This window comes from Chiloscyllium punctatum, chromosome 12 (assembly GCF_047496795.1).
Source record: "Chiloscyllium punctatum isolate Juve2018m chromosome 12, sChiPun1.3, whole genome shotgun sequence".
In the NCBI taxonomy this organism is placed as follows: domain Eukaryota; kingdom Metazoa; phylum Chordata; class Chondrichthyes; order Orectolobiformes; family Hemiscylliidae; genus Chiloscyllium; species Chiloscyllium punctatum.
Genome location: NC_092750.1, coordinates 30,410,763 through 30,432,323, shown reverse-complemented (window position 1 = coordinate 30,432,323; position 21,561 = coordinate 30,410,763). Strand labels below are relative to the sequence as shown.

At 36.7% G+C, this 21,561-nt stretch overlaps 1 protein-coding gene across 12 annotated transcripts in view; it reads left to right on the top strand.

The window, feature by feature from the left end:
- The window catches only part of ptpdc1a (protein tyrosine phosphatase domain containing 1a), a 139,466-nt gene that overhangs the window by 15,070 nt on the left and 102,835 nt on the right, over positions 1 to 21,561 (top strand). For 3 of the 12 annotated variants that reach the window (XM_072582252.1, XM_072582245.1, XM_072582248.1), the window contains exons 2-3: positions 4,014 to 4,892; positions 18,230 to 18,282. Coding sequence is in view for 4 of the 12 variants with exons in the window: in XM_072582240.1 (XP_072438341.1) it covers positions 20,344 to 20,353 (10 nt within the window). In the remaining 8 variants the exon portion in view is untranslated. Of the gene's footprint in view, positions 1 to 4,013; positions 4,893 to 16,003; positions 16,144 to 18,229; positions 18,283 to 20,248; positions 20,354 to 21,561 lie in introns of all 12 variants that reach the window. The other 9 variants (XM_072582253.1, XM_072582244.1, XM_072582249.1 and 6 more) reach the window with 6 other exon arrangements.

The following is a 21,561-nucleotide window of genomic DNA, read 5'->3' as shown; positions in this document are numbered from 1 at the left end:
CTGTGAAAGGCACTGCCTGGAAATGTATTGGAGGCAGGTCCATTTGAGGCATTGGAAAGGGCATTAGATGGCTGTTTGGATAGTAATAGTGTGCAGGGGTACCTGGAAAAAGCAGGGGATTGGCACAAGACAATAGAGCCAAACTAGGTAATAGAGCTGGTTTGGCACGATGGGCCATATGGCCTCTTTCTGCACTGTAATAATTGTGATTCTTTGTGTTTGCTTTTTATAGATAAGCTGTCAATTTTTAAAATATGTCTCCTGTTAAGCAGATATTTTCTGATAGTAATCAGAAATATTGGGCTTTTTTTAAAATGGAGGGACACTGGAGAATGCTGTAGTGCAGTGGGATCTGAGTATCTATGGTCATGAATCACAAGTTAGTATACAAGTACAGCAAGTAATTGGGAAAGCAAATGGAAGTTTCATCTTTATTGTAGTAGGAATGGGGCCTTCTTACAACTTTATAAAGTGCATTGGTGAGACCATATCCAGTGCACAGTGAGCAGTTTTGGCCTCCTACGTAAGGGTAGATGCTGAAAGGGTATTTTCTTGGGGACATCAAGAACTAGGACATAATTTGAACATAAGGTGCCTTCAATTTAAGATAGATGTGAGGAGAAATTTCCACTTTGATTTGTTAGCTGTTTGAATTTTCTCACCCAAAGGACAATGGAGGCTACAGAATTGAATTTATTCAAGGATAAGTAAGACAGATTTTGGTCTGTTAAGGAATTGAGGGTAATGGAGGCAGGCGGAACAGTCGAGCCAAGGCCATTATCAGATCAGCTATTTAATAGTGGAGCATGCTCAATGGACCAAATGGCCTCTTGATGATTCTTATGGGAACTATGAAATCATCCACTGTTGAACCAAGAAAAGCATAAATTTCTAAACAGTAAGCTGATCTGTGTTGGAACAGAGAAATTTGGATGTCTCTGTGCACAAATTAATGAAATCAATGAATAGATCAAAAATGTCGACTGAACATTAGCTTTTGTCTCAAATGGGTTGGAATACCAAAGGAAGAAGTCATATTTCAGTTTGATCGAACAACTATGTGCTGTTTTGTCATCCTGGAAAGCTTATATTTACCTTGAGGAAGTACAACAGATTCATTTGTGATAATCAGACTTCAAATTTTAAATTATGTATACAGGTTGCACAAATATGGCTGTATTCCCTTCAGTATTGAGATTTGTTGGGTTATTAAATTGAGGTGTTCAAAATGATAAAAAATATTTAGTAGGTCGGTGGATACAAGAAGTTTTTACCTTTGATGGGAAAATTAGAACAAGAGGCATACAAGTATCTTTATAATTTGAGCCAGGCCATTTAAAAGTGCAACCGGAAGCACATTTTCACAAGGGGTGGCTGTATTCTGGACCTCTGTCCCTTGACTCCTGATAATGAACCAAGGAACTGGGCTAATTTAAAATTTCAAGACTAAGGTCAATTAATTTTAGTTAGGTAAGTATAAGAACAAAAATAAGTAGGTAGAATTGAAATACAGGTCAGCCTTGAAGAAGGTTGAGGTGATTGAATAGCTTACTATATTCCTAGATCTGTAAATGCATGTTGATGTTAAATGCTTTTATATTCAAGATGAAAATTTCAGCCAACATAATGATTAGTGCACTCTACAGTGAAATAGGGAAAAAATAATTAAACCTGAGATCGCTAAAGGACTAGCCAGGATTAACTAGATAGATGAAAGTAAATGGGATTAATATCTTTTTTCATATAATATCTAAGAAATATTATGAAAGAATGCTGTCACAGATAATATAAAGAAAATGTAACAATGCAGATATCTGATCAGAGCTAAAGAACATTAATGGGAGATAAAGTGACCCAAATCATGCAGTAGGAATGCTGACCATGAGTTTTCACGATGATGTAAGAGTTGCTGCTTTTTTGTGCTTAGAGTCTCAAGCTAGTAACTAGTGTCACAGGATTGATGCTAAAATACTGAGTGCATTTTTTGTGTGGGAAAATTTGAAGTGCTTACCAAAATTCATTGCATCACTTAGTTCATTTCTAAAAAACAGCTTAAAATAACTAGTTTGATTGTATTCTCTACTACTTGCCACCAGACGGGAACTTTTGTGTTTTTGACACTGTAAAGATGACTCCATCATTCAATATACTTTTAACTGTTAACAGCTATACCAACAGGAAACACATGTAAGAAATACCAGTTTCAAGAGGCATTGGAGACTATGAAAACAGCAGTAATAAGTCCAGAACAAATTAATGTCTGGTTTTTTGCCTCCTACCTACATGATTCTTTGTGTTTTCTCTGCTATTAGTACTTGTGCTGCAAAATAATTACACTAGTCAATAAATTAACTTTAAGGCAACTAAACATCAGTATCACCGTGCGTACAGAACAACAAGGCTTAGTGAACTTGTAGTGATGACTTGAAAGAACAAAATCTGGAGTTGCTTTAGCCTGCAGTAATTCTGATGTGATATTTGTATTGAAAGATACAGTTTTACTCTGTTAAGTCCTCAATAAATATGCACAAACTTTTTATAGCATTGCATTTATTATTTGCAGGATCTCTTTGAAAATAAGCGGTATACTGTTTTTAATGCAAATTTATTTTATACATTAGATTTCTATAATCTTTCTAATTCACTTGACACCTGAAGAATTATTGTGGTAGGCTCGGCAAATATTTAATACCTGTTTCATGGCAGTCGGCAAAAGTTAACATTAGGTTTTGGATGACTGATGTGCAACTTCAGTTTGTCCAACATGTCAACATTGAATGATAGCCCTGGTAGGGCAACGAATAAGATGACTACATTGTAGAATTTTTTTTCTGATATAGTGCTTTAAAAATATTTTTACATCTTTTCCATATTTTTTTTATTTGAGTTCTGTTCTTTAGCAGGCCTCTCAGTGCCGGGCTTGAGGGAAGAGAATGAGAATGAACGATGTTTGGCACATTTTCACTGGTATGATGGATTTTTTTCTGTGGTTGTTCTAGTACTTGACACAGGTGGAACTGAACACATAATACTTTTAACTCCTAAGTACAACATTTACATCTAAACCACAATGTACAATCTTGAAAGTGAATGATTTAAAAAATCTGTTATCCAAGTGATGTTTTATTGTATTCCAATTTTGATACTTTTTATGCTTCCTTCTCTGTGTTTCCGTACTGAAAACTGACATAGCATTTCTTAAATTTGAAATGTATGTGTCTGAAATTGTTTTGCCATCTGACCTATGCATGTGTTCGACATCAGATGAGTTGCCTTAGGCTCCAGCAACTAAATGGTGCCACTTTTCACCTTGATTATACATTATGGAAAAAAACTGTCCACTAGGTTGTACTCTTTTCAGTATAGTTCTCCCGAATTTGGCCAAACCTGTGCAATGGATCATCAGGTTTCAGCAATAACCTGTGTAATAATGCAAATTGATTTTCCACATAATTTGAAAGCTAGATCAAAAATAAGTGCTAGAAGCTGACCTCAAACACTAGCTGTGGTTAAAAATTTATCAGACCATGATGTTTTGAATTTAGGGTGAAATGAAGTAGATCACATGACCTTTAATGATATATGTTTGTCAGTAAGCCTAGGTGGTTTGATTGTTGGAGATCAAAGGAAGGCTTATATTTTTTTTAAAAACAGAAATTGCAAGAGAAAGTCAGCAGGTCTGCCTTCATCTTTGGAGAGAAAGCAGAGTCAATGTTTTACATCCAGTGACCTTCCTTCAGAACAATTGTTTAGATTGTTTTACTTGGAAGAAGATGCAGGGAGTTGATACTTGAGACAGTAATGGCAGCTTGTGTTAGTATTAAAGATGGTATCTTCCAAATCCCAGAAAAGTATTGAGAATCTTGGATTGTAGACAATTCTGCCTTAAACATCCTTTTAGTTCCAAAATGAGAGAGTTGATCTCTTAAGGAATGCTATTAGTATTTTCAGTTATATATCATTTCTAAAGAAAGGTCACTGGACCCAATGTTAACTCTGTTTTCTCTTCACAGATGTTGCCAGACCTGTTGAGCTCCTTCTGCAATTTCTCTTGTAGTTTGTTATCTAAAAGTAACATTCTCACTATACAAATGCCAGACAATGACCATTTCCAATAAGAGACAATCTAACCATGCCCTTGGTATTCAATGGAGTATAATCATCTCTGAATCCCCCACTGTCAACGTCCTGAGAGTTACCATTGACTAGAAACTGAATTGGACTTGCCATGTAAATACAGTGACTGCAAGAGCAGGTCAGAGGCTCAGACTTCTGCAATGAACGACTAACCTCCTGATTCTCCAAAGCTTATCCACCATCTACAAAGTCAAAACAAGAGTGTGATGGAATCCTCTCCACTTACCTGGATGGGTGCAGATCCAACAGCACTTGAGAAGCTTGACATCATCCAGGACAAAGCCGCCTGCTTGATTGGCATCTCATCCACAAGCATCCTCTCCCTCCACCACTAATGCTCCGAATGTACTATCTGCAAGATGCACCACAGTAATTCAACAAAGTTCCTTTGTAGCACCTTCCAAGCCTCGACTGTTTCCACCTTGAAGGATAAGGGCAATAGATATATAGGCACACCACCATTTGCAATTTCTCCTCTAAGCCACTCACCATCCTGACTTGAAAATATGTCATCGTTCCTTCAATGTGGCTGGGTTAAAAACCTGGAATTCTATTCCAATAGTACTGTGGGTCTACCTGCGGTACATAGATTGCAGTGGTTCAAGAAGGCAGCTGACCACCACTTTCTCAAGGGCAATGAGGGATGAGCAATATTTACTGGCCCTCCAGCAACAGAGTGTCTCACAAGTGAATTTAAAAAAAAAGATTGCATGATTCATGAGCAAGGATGCAGAAGAATTTATAATAAATATCAGGTAACATGCTTTCTTTGAATAACACTGAATTTCATAGGTGTTGTTTTAATGTCTGCCTGGATTTGAAGGGAGAGGACAGAGGAGCTAAGATTAGAAAGTCTCTGGTGTATAACTTAGGAATGTGGGTAAAAACTTGTGCTCTGATTGAAAAGTTGAAACTAGGTTGATGGACTCAACTGGTGTAAACCAGAAGGAGAGTTTGTGAAAGACACCCCTGTGATTGCCAGTTACAAGATTGAGAAAAGAGCTAGATGCTGTCCCAGAAGCTATGAATCCCTTTGGATCGATTCTATAAAAGTTTATTGTCAACATAAAGTGTGCATAAAGTTTTTTTTTCTTTGTGCTAAGAATATGTTAGTATTCTGTTGTTTGGTTTAAGTTGTAGGTTACCTGTAAAAATAGTGATGAATGTTTTGTTACATTAAATTTTGAATGTTATTTTTTCAGCTATTAATTGGAAGTTCGTGTTTTTCTAAAATTTATTGATCTCAATGGAAATCATCACAGATAAGTTGGCACTTCTGTCAGATAAGTTTGCAAAAGTGATTATGTTTTTGCTAAATGTGCTGGTTTCCCCTTCAAGGAGGCTCTTAAAATCAAGTTGGTTCTCTTGTGCATAAAGATGTTAATATACATGCTTTAAAAGCCTTCAATTTCTTAAGTTACTGAGAAACTGACCACTGTATACCAATATTACCAGTACATGGTTCTATGATTTTTTTTTAAGTGATTCTTCAATTATGTAAAATCAGGGCATCCACAGGTAGTGGATGAGATCCTGTGTTTAATAGTAAATTTTTTGATAAACTTATTTTCTGTTTTATTAACTAAATTGCATTGAGTAACCATACTGAACTATATCAAGGATACCTTTGAAAGTTTACAAACATATATTTTGAAATTCTGCTGGTTTTACTGGTTCATACAAATTTTGTTGCAACTTTTCTGAGTGGAAACTTGAAGATAAAAGAAAATCGCTGTTAGTGCCTGAATTGCTGATTATGCCCAAAAGTAGTAATGCTATCCCCATGTAGTTAAAATGCCAGTGAGGAGGAGAAATTAAATTTTTTGGGAGTTAATTTGAAACTATTGTGCCTTTAGCAAGCAAATTTAATGCTTTTTATAGATTGTATGTCATCATTGATATGTTGCAAAGGTAATCCAGGCTTCTTTGCTTCATTATGAACTGTTTACTTAAATCTCTTTCCCTAACCTTCCCTTTAACACCAATTTTAAGGACCTTATACATTCATTCATACTATTACCAGTGATTGATACATTCATGATCAGTAGGGAAATCAAGGGTTGTGGGAAAAGGGTAGGTAAATGGAATGTAGGAGTAGCCGTGACCCTAATGAAGCTGGAGTATACTTGACGGGTCGAGCATCCTACTGCTGTTCCAATTTCTTATAGTTTGCCCATCCACATTGGTTCCTGGTGTTCAGTTGTTTCAAATTTTAAATTCTTACAAATGGATTTTCTCTAACTTGCTCAAACTCTGTTTAACTCCACCTGCTCGTGGATGACTCTGGCTTCTCATGTGTGACTCTGTGACATCCTTAGTTTAATTGGTTAAACTCTTGCCTTTGAGTCACAAAGTTCTCAACTACCACTCCAAGACTTGAATACAAAAATTCCATGTTACTGATGGGTAACAGTAAAAGATCTATACAGCTTAGACAAAAGCAACAGTGTTGTCTTTGGTGGCATGATCAAGATTTATCTCCAGTCAGCATCACAAGAACATTTTTTTCTGATCATCATCACATTGCTGATTATAGAAGTTTGCTGTGCACATACTGGCTGTCATGTTTTCTGCATCATCATAGAATGATAGAATCCTCGCAGTGCAAAAAGAGGCCATTTAGCCCATTGAGTCTACACTGATCCTCCAAAGAGCATCCCATCCAAATCCAGCACCCCACTCCATCTCCTTAAACTCACATTTAGCATGGCCAATCCACCTAACCTGCACATCTTTGGACCGTAGAAGGAAATCCATGCAGGCATGGGGACAACATGCAAACTCCAAAGATAGTTACCCAAGGCTGGAATTGACCCTGGGTTCCAACCCTGTGTGGCAGCAGTGCTAACCACTGAGCCATCGTGCTGCCCTTTGATGGTTGCACTTGGTGATTACTCTTCAATGAGTACATCATTATCTGTAAAGCACTTCGAGATGTCCACTCATGATAAAAGTAATATTTATCCTTTTTGTAATTTCAGATTCACAGGCCTGATGTGCTGGAAATTTCATCCTAATGTTTTCTGACTTTCTCTCCCACTTAAGCTGGTAGTTCAGTTCATTCTTGTTGAGGCTACCATCTTTTGGGTAAGACATTAAGTTGAAGCCTCATCTGCATTCTCTAATGGATGCAAAATATGATATAATTAACATGGTATGATTTGTTGAAGGACCCGGGAAGTGTTTTCAAATCCTGGTTAACATTTATGCCTTAACCATCATCACTAAAACAGTTTATTTAGTTGTTCAATTCAGCGGTTCACATTCATCCACATTGCACCAGCAACTAAATTTCAAAAGTACTGAATCAGCTGTAAAGTGCTTTTGACTGCAGAAGGATGTGAAAGTGCTGTTAAGTGTTTGTTCTTCATTAAATTCCAACCTTTTGCCAAAACCTTTCTTTACTGTTCCTATTATCTGCTTTGTTTCACTGTCAATCCTTTTTTATTATGCCTCTGAAATATATGGAATTTTATAGGTGTAATATGCAATTTCTAATTGCAAAAGTGTTGAGCATGCTACCGAGATCAGCAGGCACACACTATCTTTGCCTAATGTTGTTAGTTTATACATGTAATTTCTCACAATGATTTGCTTATTTAAGTAAACATTGAGTTTAAACATTTTTGACACCTTGTGCTTCTGGTACAGATGGGAATTTAGGACTGTGAAAGAACATGTCATTTGAGTGGATTCCTTGGACATTATCAAGTTTCTTGGGAATAATGTTCAGTATGAAATAGGAATCCAAGTAAATGAGTTAGAAGGATGAGCAAATATTTCAAAATCCTTTTGAGGATGACAGTATTTTAAACTATACAAATTCTCATTGTTAAAATGTAAAATATCCTTTCAATAAACATGCACAAAGCATAAGTAAATTGTTTTACATGCTCTATCCTAAAACCTATAAATTGATATATTTAATTAGTTGGCGAATAAAATGTGAATTAATTTTAAGCTCATATGTTGCTCCACATACTTATTTTGGAACTGAAATGTACCCAAAAGGTCCAGCTGTTCAAGTGGTTTACTTTGCATTTCAAAAGGTCAGTGGAACATTATGGACTATATACCTTTAAAATCAGGTGAAGAGACATCTGTGGAGAGGTTTGAATTGCTGACGTAAATTAAATACTTTGAAGGTCTGCTTGACTACCTTTTGTAGGTAAGGGATAAATTTTGCAGCATTTTCCTTTGATTCATTCATTTGGTGAAGGTGAAGTGCTTGTTTGAAAGCAGTATATTGTTTTTGGTTAATGTTCAAAAAAATGAACCATCGTTTATGTGAGTGGCCCGTCATTATCCTTGCCCTTCAGTGCAAAAAGATATGTCCACTTATTTTACCAGGATTGCTGATTTCCCCACCCTATGGACAAGAGTGGAAATAGGTTTACCACATGCAGCAGTCTACTGCTATTAGCCACCAGTTCGGCTAATCCTTGAATGCATCACTGTCCAGACAACAAACCAATATGGTGTAACACTCAGTTGTTAAGTTCAATACAATGCTGTCTCACCCTGGCCCAAAGTTGCAGCAATGTGGAGTTTTTGCACTTATATGACCCTATCATCATGAAGCTTAGCTCTTTCAAGAATGGCACTCTGTCTCCACTATGAATGTACTGCCTTGCATTACATACTAGCTTGCTACATGGAGAGGAAATGGAATTAGATCATGTGGGTTGCGTCCCATATGCTATAGTCAAGATTAGCGTGGTGCTGGAATAGCACAGCAGATCAGGCAGCATCTAAGAAGCAGGAAAAATCAACATTTCGGGCAAAAGCCCTTCATCACGAATGAGGCTGCTAGCTTCTGGTGTTGAAGAGATAAGTGGGAGGGGGTTGGGGCTGGGGAGAAGGTAGCTGAGAGTGCAATAGATAGATGGAGATGGGGGTGAAGGTGATAGGTCAGAGAAGAGAGTGGAGCGGATAGGTGGGAAGGAAGTTTGACATGTGGGACAGGTCATGAGGACAGTGCTGAGCTGGAAGGTTGGAATTGGGGTACGGTGGGGGGAGAGGAAATGAGGAAACTGGTGAAGTCCACATTGATGCCATGGGGTTGTAGTGTTCTGAGGCAGAAGATGAGACGTTCTTCCTCCAGGGGTCGGGTGGTAAAAGAGTGGCAGCGGAGGAAGCCCAGGACCTGCATGTCTTCGTCACAGTGGGAGGATGAGTTGAAATGTTCAGGCACGGGGCGGTTGGCTTGGTTGATGCGGGTGTCCTGAAGGCGTTCTCTGAAGCGCTTTGTGAGAAGGCAGCCAGTCACCTCAATGTAGAGGAGACTGCATTGGGGACAACAGATACAATAAATGACGTGTGGAAATGCAGGTGAAACGCTGATGGATGTGGAAGGCTCTTTGGGCGCCTTGGACAGAGGTGAGGGGGGAGTTGTGGGCACAGGTGTAGCAACCCCCACCGCCCTGTGGCCGAACATTTCAGTTCCCCCTCCCACTCTGCCAAGGACACGCATGTTGAGTTAAGTTGGGTTTATAAGATTCCATTCTATGATATGATACAATCCAAGATATGGCATCTGATCTCTACTTTTTATTGCCATTTGGCCTGTAATGTAAGTCATACACTGTACCATCCATGGTCTTTAATTCATCATTAATTGTAAATGATGTGGCAAAGTCCACATTCCAGAGAGTTGCTGTAGAACATACTGTAATTAGAATTATATGTTGAACCTCACTGTGCCAAATACGGTGTTCCAGAAAGTTATTTTTAGGATAGTTTTTAAAATTTAACTTATTCTTCTAATCAGCCTCTTCAGCAAGTGTTAAGGACAACGATATTAGGAACTTCCTACAAGTTGCATTTCAGTTATGATTGTGTAGTTATAATGTAGTATCTTATATGGTAGATGCCTGATCAGACACAAAAGCAATTCTTTTCCTTATAATATTTCTTGTAGAGCAGATTGTGGTTTCCCTGAAAAACTTTCAGAAGATCCTTGTTAATTCTTGCTTCCAAAGTAATTTCACATCAATAGTGCTGTCAATATAAACATAGTACTAAGTAACCCCATTGGACATTGACCTTTAAAGCATTTGTGAAGAATTGCTACACCAATTATGTAGTGACTCTAATGTGGTAAAACATGTCAACAAGCTTTACAACAAGTATTCAAGTTGGCAAACATACTGTCTCCACCCTGAAACCTTATCTTCTTTTTGACAATTTTGGAAATCTAGAGTATTGTGTTTACAAGCGTTTTGGCCTCCTCAATGGCTCTGTAGCACGCAGAATAGTATTAAACTTGGCCAGGAAAGGTTGTAAAAGAAGTCCATAAATCTTTGCTCCCGATAGTTATTAATGATTCCTATTGGACGTTTGCATGCAATATGTAGACAAAATCAAACTTGACCTTATTATTCTCCCCTGCCCTTCAGGATCAAATAATATGCCATTCACAGTAATCTTGAATATAAGGAATGTGAGATTAGCTGAGTTATCAGAGGGCTTCTAGCAACAATAAGGGAATAAGTCAACAACTTAAACTTGACAAGATAAAATGAGAAATTTAGATGGGAAACAAACAAATCACAGGGCAAGGATGGGTTAGTTAAGACCAAAAAAGACAAATTTCTTGAGCGTAACTTATTTTTCATGAAGTGACTGGGTGGATAAGGAGTATGTAGTGTCTGGATTTCCATAACGTGCTTGATAAGGTGTAACGTGTTAATGACTTTGTTGAAGAAGCAGAGTGTAGGCAAATTTGCTGATAAAAAGATGGCTATGAATGAAAATTGTTAGGATTATACAGTCCACAAAGTCTGTAGGTTAGGTAAGCAGGCAGACGTTTGGCAGGTAAGAATATTGTGTTATAGAGTCATAGAGATGTACAGCATGGAAACAGACCCTTCGGTCCAACCCATCCATGCCGACTAGATATCCCAACCCAATCTCGTCCTACCCTTCCTATTCATATACCCATCCAAATGCCTCTTAAATGTTGCATTTGTATCAGCCTCCACCACTTCCTCTGGCAGCTCATTCCATACACGTACCACCCTCTGCGTGAAAAATTTGCCCCTTAGGTCTCTTTTATATCTTTCCCTTCTCACCCTAAACCTATGCCCTCTAGTTCTGGACTCCCCGACTCCAGGGAAAAGACTTTGCCTAATTACCCTACCTATGCCCCTCATAACTTTGTAAACCTCTATAAGGTAACCCCTCATCCTCGACGCTCCAGGAAAAACAGCCCCAGCCTGTTCAGCCTCTCCCTATAGGTCAAATCCTCCAACCCTAGCAACATCCTTGTAAATCTTTTCTGAACACTTTCAAGTTCCACAATATCTTTCTGATAGGAAGGAGACCAGAACTGCATGCAATATTCCAACAGTGGCCTAACCAATGTCCTGTACTGCCGCAAAATGACCTCCCAACTCCTGTACTCAATACTCTGACCAATAAAGGAAAGCATACCAAACACCACCTTCACTATCCTATGTACCTGTGACTCCACTTTCACAGAGCTATGAACTTCACTCCAAGGTCTCTTTGTTCAGCAACATTCCCTAGGACCTTACCATTAAGTGTATAAGTCCTGCTAAGATTTGCTTTCCCAAAATGCAGCACCTCGCATTTATTTGAATTAAATTCCATCTGCCATTTTTCAGTCGTTTCCAGATCCTGTTGTAACCTGAGGTAACCCTCTTCGCTGCCAACTACACCTCCAATTTTGGTGTCATCTGCAAACTTACTAACTGTACCTCTTATGCTCTCATCCAAATCATTTATGTAAATGACAAAAAGTAGAGGACCCAGCACCGATCCCTGTGGCACTCCACTGATCACAGGCCTCCAGTCTGAAAAACAACCCTCCACCACCACCCTCTGTCTTCTACCTTTGAGCCAGTTCTCTATCCAAATGGCTAGTTCTCCCTGTATTCCATGAGATCTAACCTTGCTAATCAGTCTCCCATGGGGAACCTGTCCATATAGATCACATCTACCGCTCTGCCCTCATCAATCCTCTTTGTTACTTCCTCAAAAGATGTTGGAAAATGTGAGGTACTGACTTTGCTAGGAAGAATCGAAAAGAAAAATGTATAAATGGAGAATGATGACAGAATTCCATGGTACAGAGAGATCTGGGTGACCTCAAGCATGAGTCACGAGGAAGTGAACAGTGAGATGAATTGTAATAGACTTCAAGAGAACATAGGCAGGTGCAGACAGCAGACAGGTGGCAGATGGAATTTAATGTTGAGCTATGTGAAGTGACATATTTTGGTGGGAAGAAGGTGATGCGAACTAAATATAAACGAAAGGATACAATTTAAAGTGGATACAGAAACACAGCTGGGGCTATACGAGCAAAAAGGCAGGTCAAAAGTTGTTTTAAGAGGATTCGTGGGCTTTATAAAAAGCAGTTTAGAGCATAAACGCAAAATGGTTCATCATAAAATACTGGTTCAGTCTCAACTGGGCATTCAGTTCTGGGCATTGCACTTGAGGAAGGATTTGAAGGTATTAGTGATTGTGTAGGAAAGGTTTACAAGACTGCTTCCAGATAGATTGGAGAAGCTGAGAGATGAGAGGACCTTAGAGGGGTCCAAACAGGCTAGATGAAGAGAAACTTTCTCACTGGCAGAGTGATTGTGAACCAGAGACAATTGATTGGCAAATGAACTAGTTGTTAGGATCTGGAATACAGTGCCTGAGGGAATGATGGAGGTAAGTTCAATTGTGACTTTTGAAAGGGATTTGAGTTAACGCGTGAAGATTTAAAAAAAAATTGAAGGGAGCATCTATGGTGACAGGGCGGGAAAGTTGGACTTGCTTAATTTCTGTTGTACAGAGCCAGATGGACTTGATGGGCCAAGTTGCTTCCTTTGTGCTAGAATAGTTATGTAACTCAATTTCTTTGAAATCTGCCCTTTATTCCCAAATATGATGACCCAAGTAGCTTGAAAGTCTGAGTTGAAAGAATGAAGCAAAAATGAACCCTAACACTCAATTCATTAAAATTGTATTATTTCAACTGCTTTGTATGATTGCAATTTAATATGAATTTTTAACCTTTATTTCAGTTCTGATGCTAGAACTAATTATTAGTGTGCTACTTGTCGCCATAGCCTTTGTCCTAGGAAATGGCAATCACTTAGAATTAATTTTATTGTACAAATAATGTATTGAGTACAAAATTTAAAGAAATTTATGTATTAGCTGGAAACCCTTCTCAGTTATAAACTAACCTTGGTTATCTCTGACCTCAAATCTCTTCTTCTCATAAGATAAATAAGATAATTTGCATATTCCTACTAATATTTGAGAATGAAGCTCATCTCCCTTTTCTTGCTTACTGTCTTAAAGCCAATGACCCAAGATGAGCATCATTGCATGATTGTTAGCTATCCGCTGCCATCTTTAATTTTTGAACTTGTCCAGTTATTATCAATGGGTAACCGAAAATCTGCCATGTAAATGCCTGGATGGGTATAGGGTGGATCAGATGATCAATACTGTACATGAAAGGTTATTATAGACTTTTTACTAGCTTAGCAAAATTGAAAGCAAAAGGAAAATGCAATAGCTTTTTGAGTTCTTGATTTATTAGTTGCAAAGCCTGCAAAAGCATTTTGGTTCATTTTTATTTCATCCTGTTATTGTGATAACTCAAAAGGCATCTATATTTAAATTAATGGAAGTGTTTCAAGCATATTCTGAAGTTGATTAAAAATAGATGAATTAAAGGCCTTTTCAGAGCATTTTAACATAAATTTCAAAATCTGTTTTTTGACATTATATTTTGTAATTAGAGTCAACTTGTTGAACGATTTATGTTTGTAAAATTTGCCAACAAACTAATTGGGTGTTGTGAATTGTTTCAACCACAAGACCTATATTGACAGTATAGCTGTAAATCTAAATGATGGCTGAGCAAAATTTATATGATTGGAAGTTGGATGCTATATTCAGTCTAAAAATGATGCTTTGGGATTTTGTTTTGTATTCTTGCATTTTAAAAGTTTGAATTGTAGAACTGACCCTTTTAGGTTATATTTTAGTGTGTAACATTTGGATAATAACCAGAGTTGCTTTTACATTTCTGAGTCATTTGAAGCACATTGAATATAACCCATTCTGAATCGGGGCTACAAAGGTGTGGCATAATTATTCACTAAACAGATGCAAGCTCTTTTACTGTCAATCTGTACAAGTAAATGGAGAGTTTATTTTTTTGGCCAGAGCCATGTGTGCTAATTACTGACTGACCCATTTCAAAACTTTGTATGAATTAAGGTCTTTATAAGCGTCCTAAGTACTTCAGCATGGTTAAAAAGCAGGAATAGCTTTGAGCACTAGACCACCTCACTGGATCCTGAAGAAAAACCACAGGTTTTTCTAATTTCTTTTTCAATTTGATTTATACATTACTATTAACACAAGCAAGTTGGGCTGAAATGAATATTAGTAGCACAAGCATAATTGCAATTCACATTCTTAAAAATGGAAGCAAGCCTTATGGAGGAAAAATACTCTTGTATTTGACAAATTCTATAGGATGCATTGGTAAGTATGCCATAAGTTGGGTTTCGTTTGAGTGTATTTGAACTAATATTGTATTGAATCAATGCACTGAGAACAGAAAGGTGAAGTGCTACATTGAATATTTCAAGATGTTTTCCTAATATAAATTGGGATGATTTAGTTTTTTGTTTTTATTTCAGAATTTGCCCAATTCAGTTAACAGGTGTGTGATCCAGGTATTTGAACCATTAGTATTGCAATAGGTAACAGCCAGTGCTTTCCCAATATATTAAATAATGCATGCCATTAAATAATTGGAACACATTTGAACCAGCAATATTTGAATACATCTCTAGAGTTGGGTTCACAGAACCATAATAGTCACACATCTGTCAAGTATGGCACTGCATAGTATATGTGTTGCTTGATTCAGAAGTTAAATATGTTCCCAAACACCATGGACTGCACCTACCAAATATTAGTTTAACCAACATTTAAATGAAAACCTTTTCTGTTTCATTTTAAAGAGGATTTTTTTTCCTGATGTTACTGCCTTAAAAAAAACTTGTTAAATTTGTGAAATTGTGAAACTTGTGTAGTGGGCGGCACGGTGGCACAGTGGTTAGCACTGCTGCCTCACAGCGCCAGAGACCCAGGTTCAATTCCTGCCTCAGGCGACTGACTGTGTGGAGTTTGCACGTTCTCCCCATGTCTGCGTAGGTTTCCTCCGGGTGCTCCGGTTTCCTCCCACAGTCCAAAGATGTGCAGGTCAGGTGAATTGGCCATGCTAAATTGCCCCTAATTTTAGGTAAGGGGTAGATGTAGGGGTATGGGTGCCATGGTTTGCCATGACCGTGATTGCTTTTCCAACAAGGAAAGCATATTGAAGAGATCAATGAAATTGAAACTGTTCAAACTATTTTGTTTTAAATAAAATGCCACCATAAAGTAATTGACAAGAATTAAGTGTGTATAAAACTTGAAACTTGGGCAATCAGTTGGAGAAATCTGCTTGGTGTTCTGTCCATCCTAGAATTATGAATGAGTGACTGACTAAATTTTACCATCTTCTGGGGGAAAAAAAAAATCCACCAGTGAGTCCTTTGGTCTCCCTGCCTTAACATAGTAATTCATTTTGAATTGTGGGCCTTTAGTGGGGGTGAAGCTGACTAAAAATGAGGAAAGGCTTTTTGAGTTGTCAATTTTCAAAATAAATTCAATGTATTTAAATTTATTATCAGCAAGATTAATTAAATTTTGGGAATTCTTTTAATGGAGTTTCCCTAATTGAAACAGGTTATTTAATTTTGAATAGATTACTGAGCTATGTTTAAATGGAGGAAGGAATATTGACGTACTGAATCTTTTGAAACTTTTGCAGATACACAGGGCTCAAAAAAAGTGTGGAGGAGCTTTATATTTGACAAGAGCAAATTAAACTCCCTTTAATACCTATGCATCTAAGTGACACCAAAGTAAATTAACAGTTCTGCTCCAACTGATTTACTGTTAAAGAGGAAGGTAATACCAGAAGTTGTTACTCTCTTATTCACCGTCGTCTATGTTTACTATGAATAGTTCTCTGCTGTTTGTTTCTGTTGATCAGTTAGTTCAGCTTTCTTGATTGCTTTTAAAGCTATGAATTGTGAGCTACTGTTATAAATTTGTTTGGTCAGAGATACTTACTTTTGGTTCCTTGCCATTAGAGTCTTCTGACAATCTTTATCTTGAGAGGTTTGATTTGCACCTACCTATGTACTTGCTTGCTTAATTCAGGGGAAAGTAGTTGAAATGGTGCTCCCATCAATAATTTGAATTTGGTGTCCACATTTTTAACATGTATTTCTTCAGACTTTCAGATATTATAACAAAGAAATGCATGAGGCTAGATGCATGCAATCATAATTCAAAAAATGACACAGCAGAAAAAGGTCATTTATCCAGTTATGTTATGCTGGGTTTTTGAATGATCTTTCCAAATAGTCCCATTTTTTAATGGTTTTCCCATCGACCTCCAAATTAGTATTTATACAATTCCCTTTTAAAAGTTATTGCTAAATCTGCTTCCATCATTCTCTTGAATCCTTTGTTTCTTCAGTTATCTTAACTCTTTCTCCTCTGGTAAATGAATCTTTCTGATACTGGAAACAGTTTCTCATTAGTTACTGTATCGAAACCTTTCATGATTTTGGACATTTCCATTAAATCTTAGGTTTTCTGTACTCTTAAGATGTGGTATAGTACAGTATGATTGTTTTTCCTTCTCTCACTCATCCACTTAATGACCTCTAATTGTTGAGGGGGCCTTTCTCATTTCAGTATGCTTTCTCTTATGTAAATAATTTTAGTTGTGTGGCAAAGTAGTATTGAGTATGTTAACATCCAGGTGTCTAAAATTCATGCATCCTCTTAAATTGTACTAACTCAAAAATATAAACTAGTGCACTTTTTTAAATGTTAGTAAATAGTACATGTCAAGCAGTGTTATGATTGGGTTAAACTTATCAATCGGTATGTATAACATATCTTTCTGTGATAATATGAAATTTAAACACGCTACTTTTTATTAATAGGTTACTTTGCATGATTAGTAGGTTACTTAGCTTGATTTTAAATGTGACTTTTAATAGTTGTGCAGAATTTCTAATCTTGTCTGTGATAGTGCTCAAATTCAGTGACCATTCTTCAGAATGGTTCTATAGTTCGGAAGAAGGGTCACTGGACATCAAATGCTGTCTCTACTTTCTTTCCAGAGATGCTGGCAACTTGCCGAGTTTTTATTCAAGCAATTTCTGTTTCTGCTTATGAATTACATTGGTTTGGTGAAGGGGTTAGCTTTTTAAGTACAAGATTTAACCATGTGTATTTAAGACTTGAAAATCTATTTCATACTTTTATAAGTATTTTAATTTTCCAACACTTATACAAATCATGTAATTTTATGTTTCAATTTACTCTGCATAGAAAAATGTCATTCATAAATACTCTTCAACATTTAAGAAAATTATATTTGCTTGTAGCATGCTAAATTTAAGTAATTGTAATATCATAGAGGTGAACATTAATTTAACGTCCACCTAAATGTACAATACAGAGCAAGTCAGCTTTGAAGATTTTAGAAATTAAAGGCCCAATTACCCAAATTGTTATAATAGCAAGATGATAATGAGTGGAGGGAGGAAAAAGCAATTACATGTGGGGGAAAAAAAAAGTGAAGGTGTGATGGATGAAGGATAGGAACATGTATCCAAAACAGATTACTGTTAGCTTATCTGAATTAATAAACTTTTCAAGCTTCTGAACATTTTTAGATCTTGGGCAAAAGTCCTTCATTGGATCCTTTCAATTGTGTACTCAAATCCAACCAAGGTCAAGAATGCTTCTCCTGGTCAGTCACCTAAAGTGTAAAAAATTTATTTCAATGTCAAGATGTGAATGTTTTTACATTTGTCTAGATCCATGCAAAGTATCTTTACTAAAGAAAGGAATATTTCTTCACCATTGAGAGTAAAGGGCCCTGGCTTTTATTGACAATTATGTATGTATGTGTATATAACTCACCATGCAGTAGCCTTTGTGTAATGCAGTGTCTAATTTGTTCCTTTAGGACTATCAACCATGTGAACTTTAAGAGTGGTGGAGAGTAATTCCACTTATGTGGTGAGTATTATTGATGTTTTATTAATTATATGCTATTATGACTGGAAGGTTTCCTCCTTTCTGATATGATTTTGCGTAATAAAGCTACCTTTTTCTACCTAAGAAAATGGATTTCTGTGGCACAAATCTGCTTCAGTACAACCACAAATCCAACTTTGAGAATGCAGCGAGCTATATAGCAATGAATGTACGCGATTTTAAGTGAAATGGAAAGATTCATGTAGTATGTGAACATGAACAGAGACTTAATTTTTCCTGTTTCTGATAATGGCTTTTCCTCTAAGGCCTTATTAATTCAGAATTTTACATAATTATAATTGCTTGTTTGACCCTCCTTAATGCCATATCCATACCCAGAATTGTGCAATATGTTTCTGACATGCAAACTCTCATGATTGACTGAGACCTCCCTGATTGTTAACTGTTTTTACTATTTAAGCAGGTTGCAGACCTGAGCAGAAAGGAAATTCTTGCAGTACTATGGGTAGGGTTAGGTCATCTCAAATTGTTTAATATTACTAAGTGGCTGACCTGCTCTTCCTGAATGTTAAATTAACATGCTGTCTAGTTAAAGGGAAAGGAACTTAGTCAAACAAGTACTATTATGTGGTAGAAAAGTAATGCATTGTGTAATTTACTCATCTGCTACTTGTAATGTCTTGCACAAGAAACAATTATGATTGCTTATGGAAATGTTTGGAGGACACTTTTTTTTAACCCCCAAGTTGTATGCACAATTCTTTTCTTGTTTGAATTATTCCTTAGTTTTTAGTATAACTTGTTATTTATTGGACAGGAAACATCTAGTAAAATGTAGTTATTTCCTCTTAAATGGCATTAATTCAAGATTTAGGTTTTCTAGCTCTTTCTATTAGCTGATTCCTTTTCAGAGTAGTTATGACTCTGACAAAATCAAATGATCATTCTTAATTAGATACTGTACCATTTTTATTAGAAGGCCTACTACCAAGTCAGATAGCAATTATTCCTCTCTGTCTCTCTTCTCACGCTTTCATCCCTCTTTATCTGTCGGTAGGTAGGTTAGAGGTGGGCTAAAGAGATGATGGTGTCTGGGGATATGTAGATTACGTGGATTAGCTGTGGTAAAGACATGGTTATGGGTACAGATACCACACCCTTTAGACAGTCAATGCAGACTCAATGGGCTGAATGGCCTCTTGCTGCACTGTATGGATTCTATGATTCTAGCAAACTCTTGCTTTTGCTCACCCACTGGTATACTCTTGCTTTCTTGCGCTTGCTTTTTCATTCAGGTGCCCAAATTCTCTCTCCATCACAACTTTTCTCTATTATCCTTCATAATTGTTCAACCACCCCATGATTTCTTGTTTGGGTAAATGGCTGATTTGCTTCCATTTTTGTGAGGTCCCCTTTCACCCCTGTGGGGTGCAATGTGCCTTGTATTTATTCCCAGGTTCAAAATATTACATAACTCAACTCCTGCAACATTTCCTTCCTCCTAAAATCTTCAAGCTCTTAAAGCCAAAATTTGCCTTAAATTAATTATGCTTACTGACTTAACTCCTCGTCTTTTGTTCCCTGCAAACTTGATAATTAAGATATAATTTGCTTATTAGCTTCCAGGAGGCTTTGCTTTGCAAGCAGGCCAGAAACTCCTAGAAAAATGGACATATGTTTCAAACAATGTCTAGTGATATTTCTGGCAGACTCTACCGGTCTTTCAGTTGAAGAGACTGGCCCTTGAAATCTACCATTACCTTTTATTGTATTACCCACTAAACCACACCTAGTCTAGATTCAGGAAAACTCTGAATAACGTTTTTTCCTATTTTCCATTCAATTCTTCTTTGAGAGATCTACAATTCGGGCAAAATTAGTTAAGTTTAACTTCTAGTTCAGGAACCGTTTATTGTTTTATGAATTAATCATCATAAAGTGTGGGAATATTTCATTCCTAAAGTAATTTTCTCCTGAACTATTACAGCAGTATCTCCCACGTTCTATTATACTTGGAAGACCTCTTGTTACCTTGCTTCCTGACTGCTGTTGCAGGCCAATATTGATATTGACAGAAAGGAAATGAAATACGGTAGGAATTACATGATTACAAAGATAGCATTTGATATAGAGTACCACATTATACTGGGGAAATAGAATTTTGGATGCAAATGGGGGTGGGGGAGTGGCAAAACTCATATGCACATTACCAAGTTTGAAGAAAATGAAAGATGATGAGATAAATCAGTAAGCACAATTAACTTAAGGCAAACTTTGGCTTTAAAAGCTTGAAGATTGTAGGAGGAAGGAAATATTGCAGGAGTTAATTTACACAAATTTGGTCCTGGGAAAGAATAAATTGAAGTAGAAAATGTGCAGTCTCAATTTCAAAATAGCAAACCTTTGAGGGAGGAACAAGATCTGGGAGTTCTATTGAAATTGGGGATATAACTGTGCTTTGTTGAGAGTTGCTAAAGAAAAAAATAAGTATTTGAAAACCTACTTCTCTCAGTACATAAGGAAAGGAATAGATGTGGGAATTTACTTGAAGTTCAGTAATAGAAATCCTTATAAAGTTTGTATTTTGTAGCCATGAACAGTAAGTAGTGATGGCTGTTATTTAGAATTGTGACACATGAAAAACTAAAAGGGATTATATTTTAATTGCTCTTTATCAGGACATGGAGATTATCAAGTAATAGCAGCTTAGCATGTTTTATTGTGAGAAAATCACAGATTGTTGGTTGATGACATGCAATCTGGAGAAAGTTGATAATGTAAGGTGTTGGTATAAAATTATTCCAAAATCAAAGCTGGTGTCTACAATTACAGTTATCAATCTTCTGTTAAATATACTTGAATGTGACCATTTTGTTGTAAAAGTAAAAATGTGATTTATGAAAAGAGCCTAATAAAACTAATACAGAACTACATACTTAATGTATAATACTTTGATATGTTGAAAGTAGCTTCTGCTGTGAAATAACAGCTGCCACTGTATTATGGAAAATAATCACAGAACATTGTGCTATGGCAACAATTCATACAGAATGGTGGGGAGTGGGGGAACTGTTTTACATAAACGTAACTAATAGAAACACAGCTTTCTCAGGTTTTTTTATGTCAACACAAAAATTGCAAATCTAAGTACTCATATGCAATATTTTTTAGTAAAATACTATTAGCCACAAATGACAACATTCATACATAGTTAAATATAGAAAGATTTTTTCCTCTCTACTATTAATACAAACACAGCTGCTTCTAATTTTTACCACTCTATTTTCCAATTCCAGTATA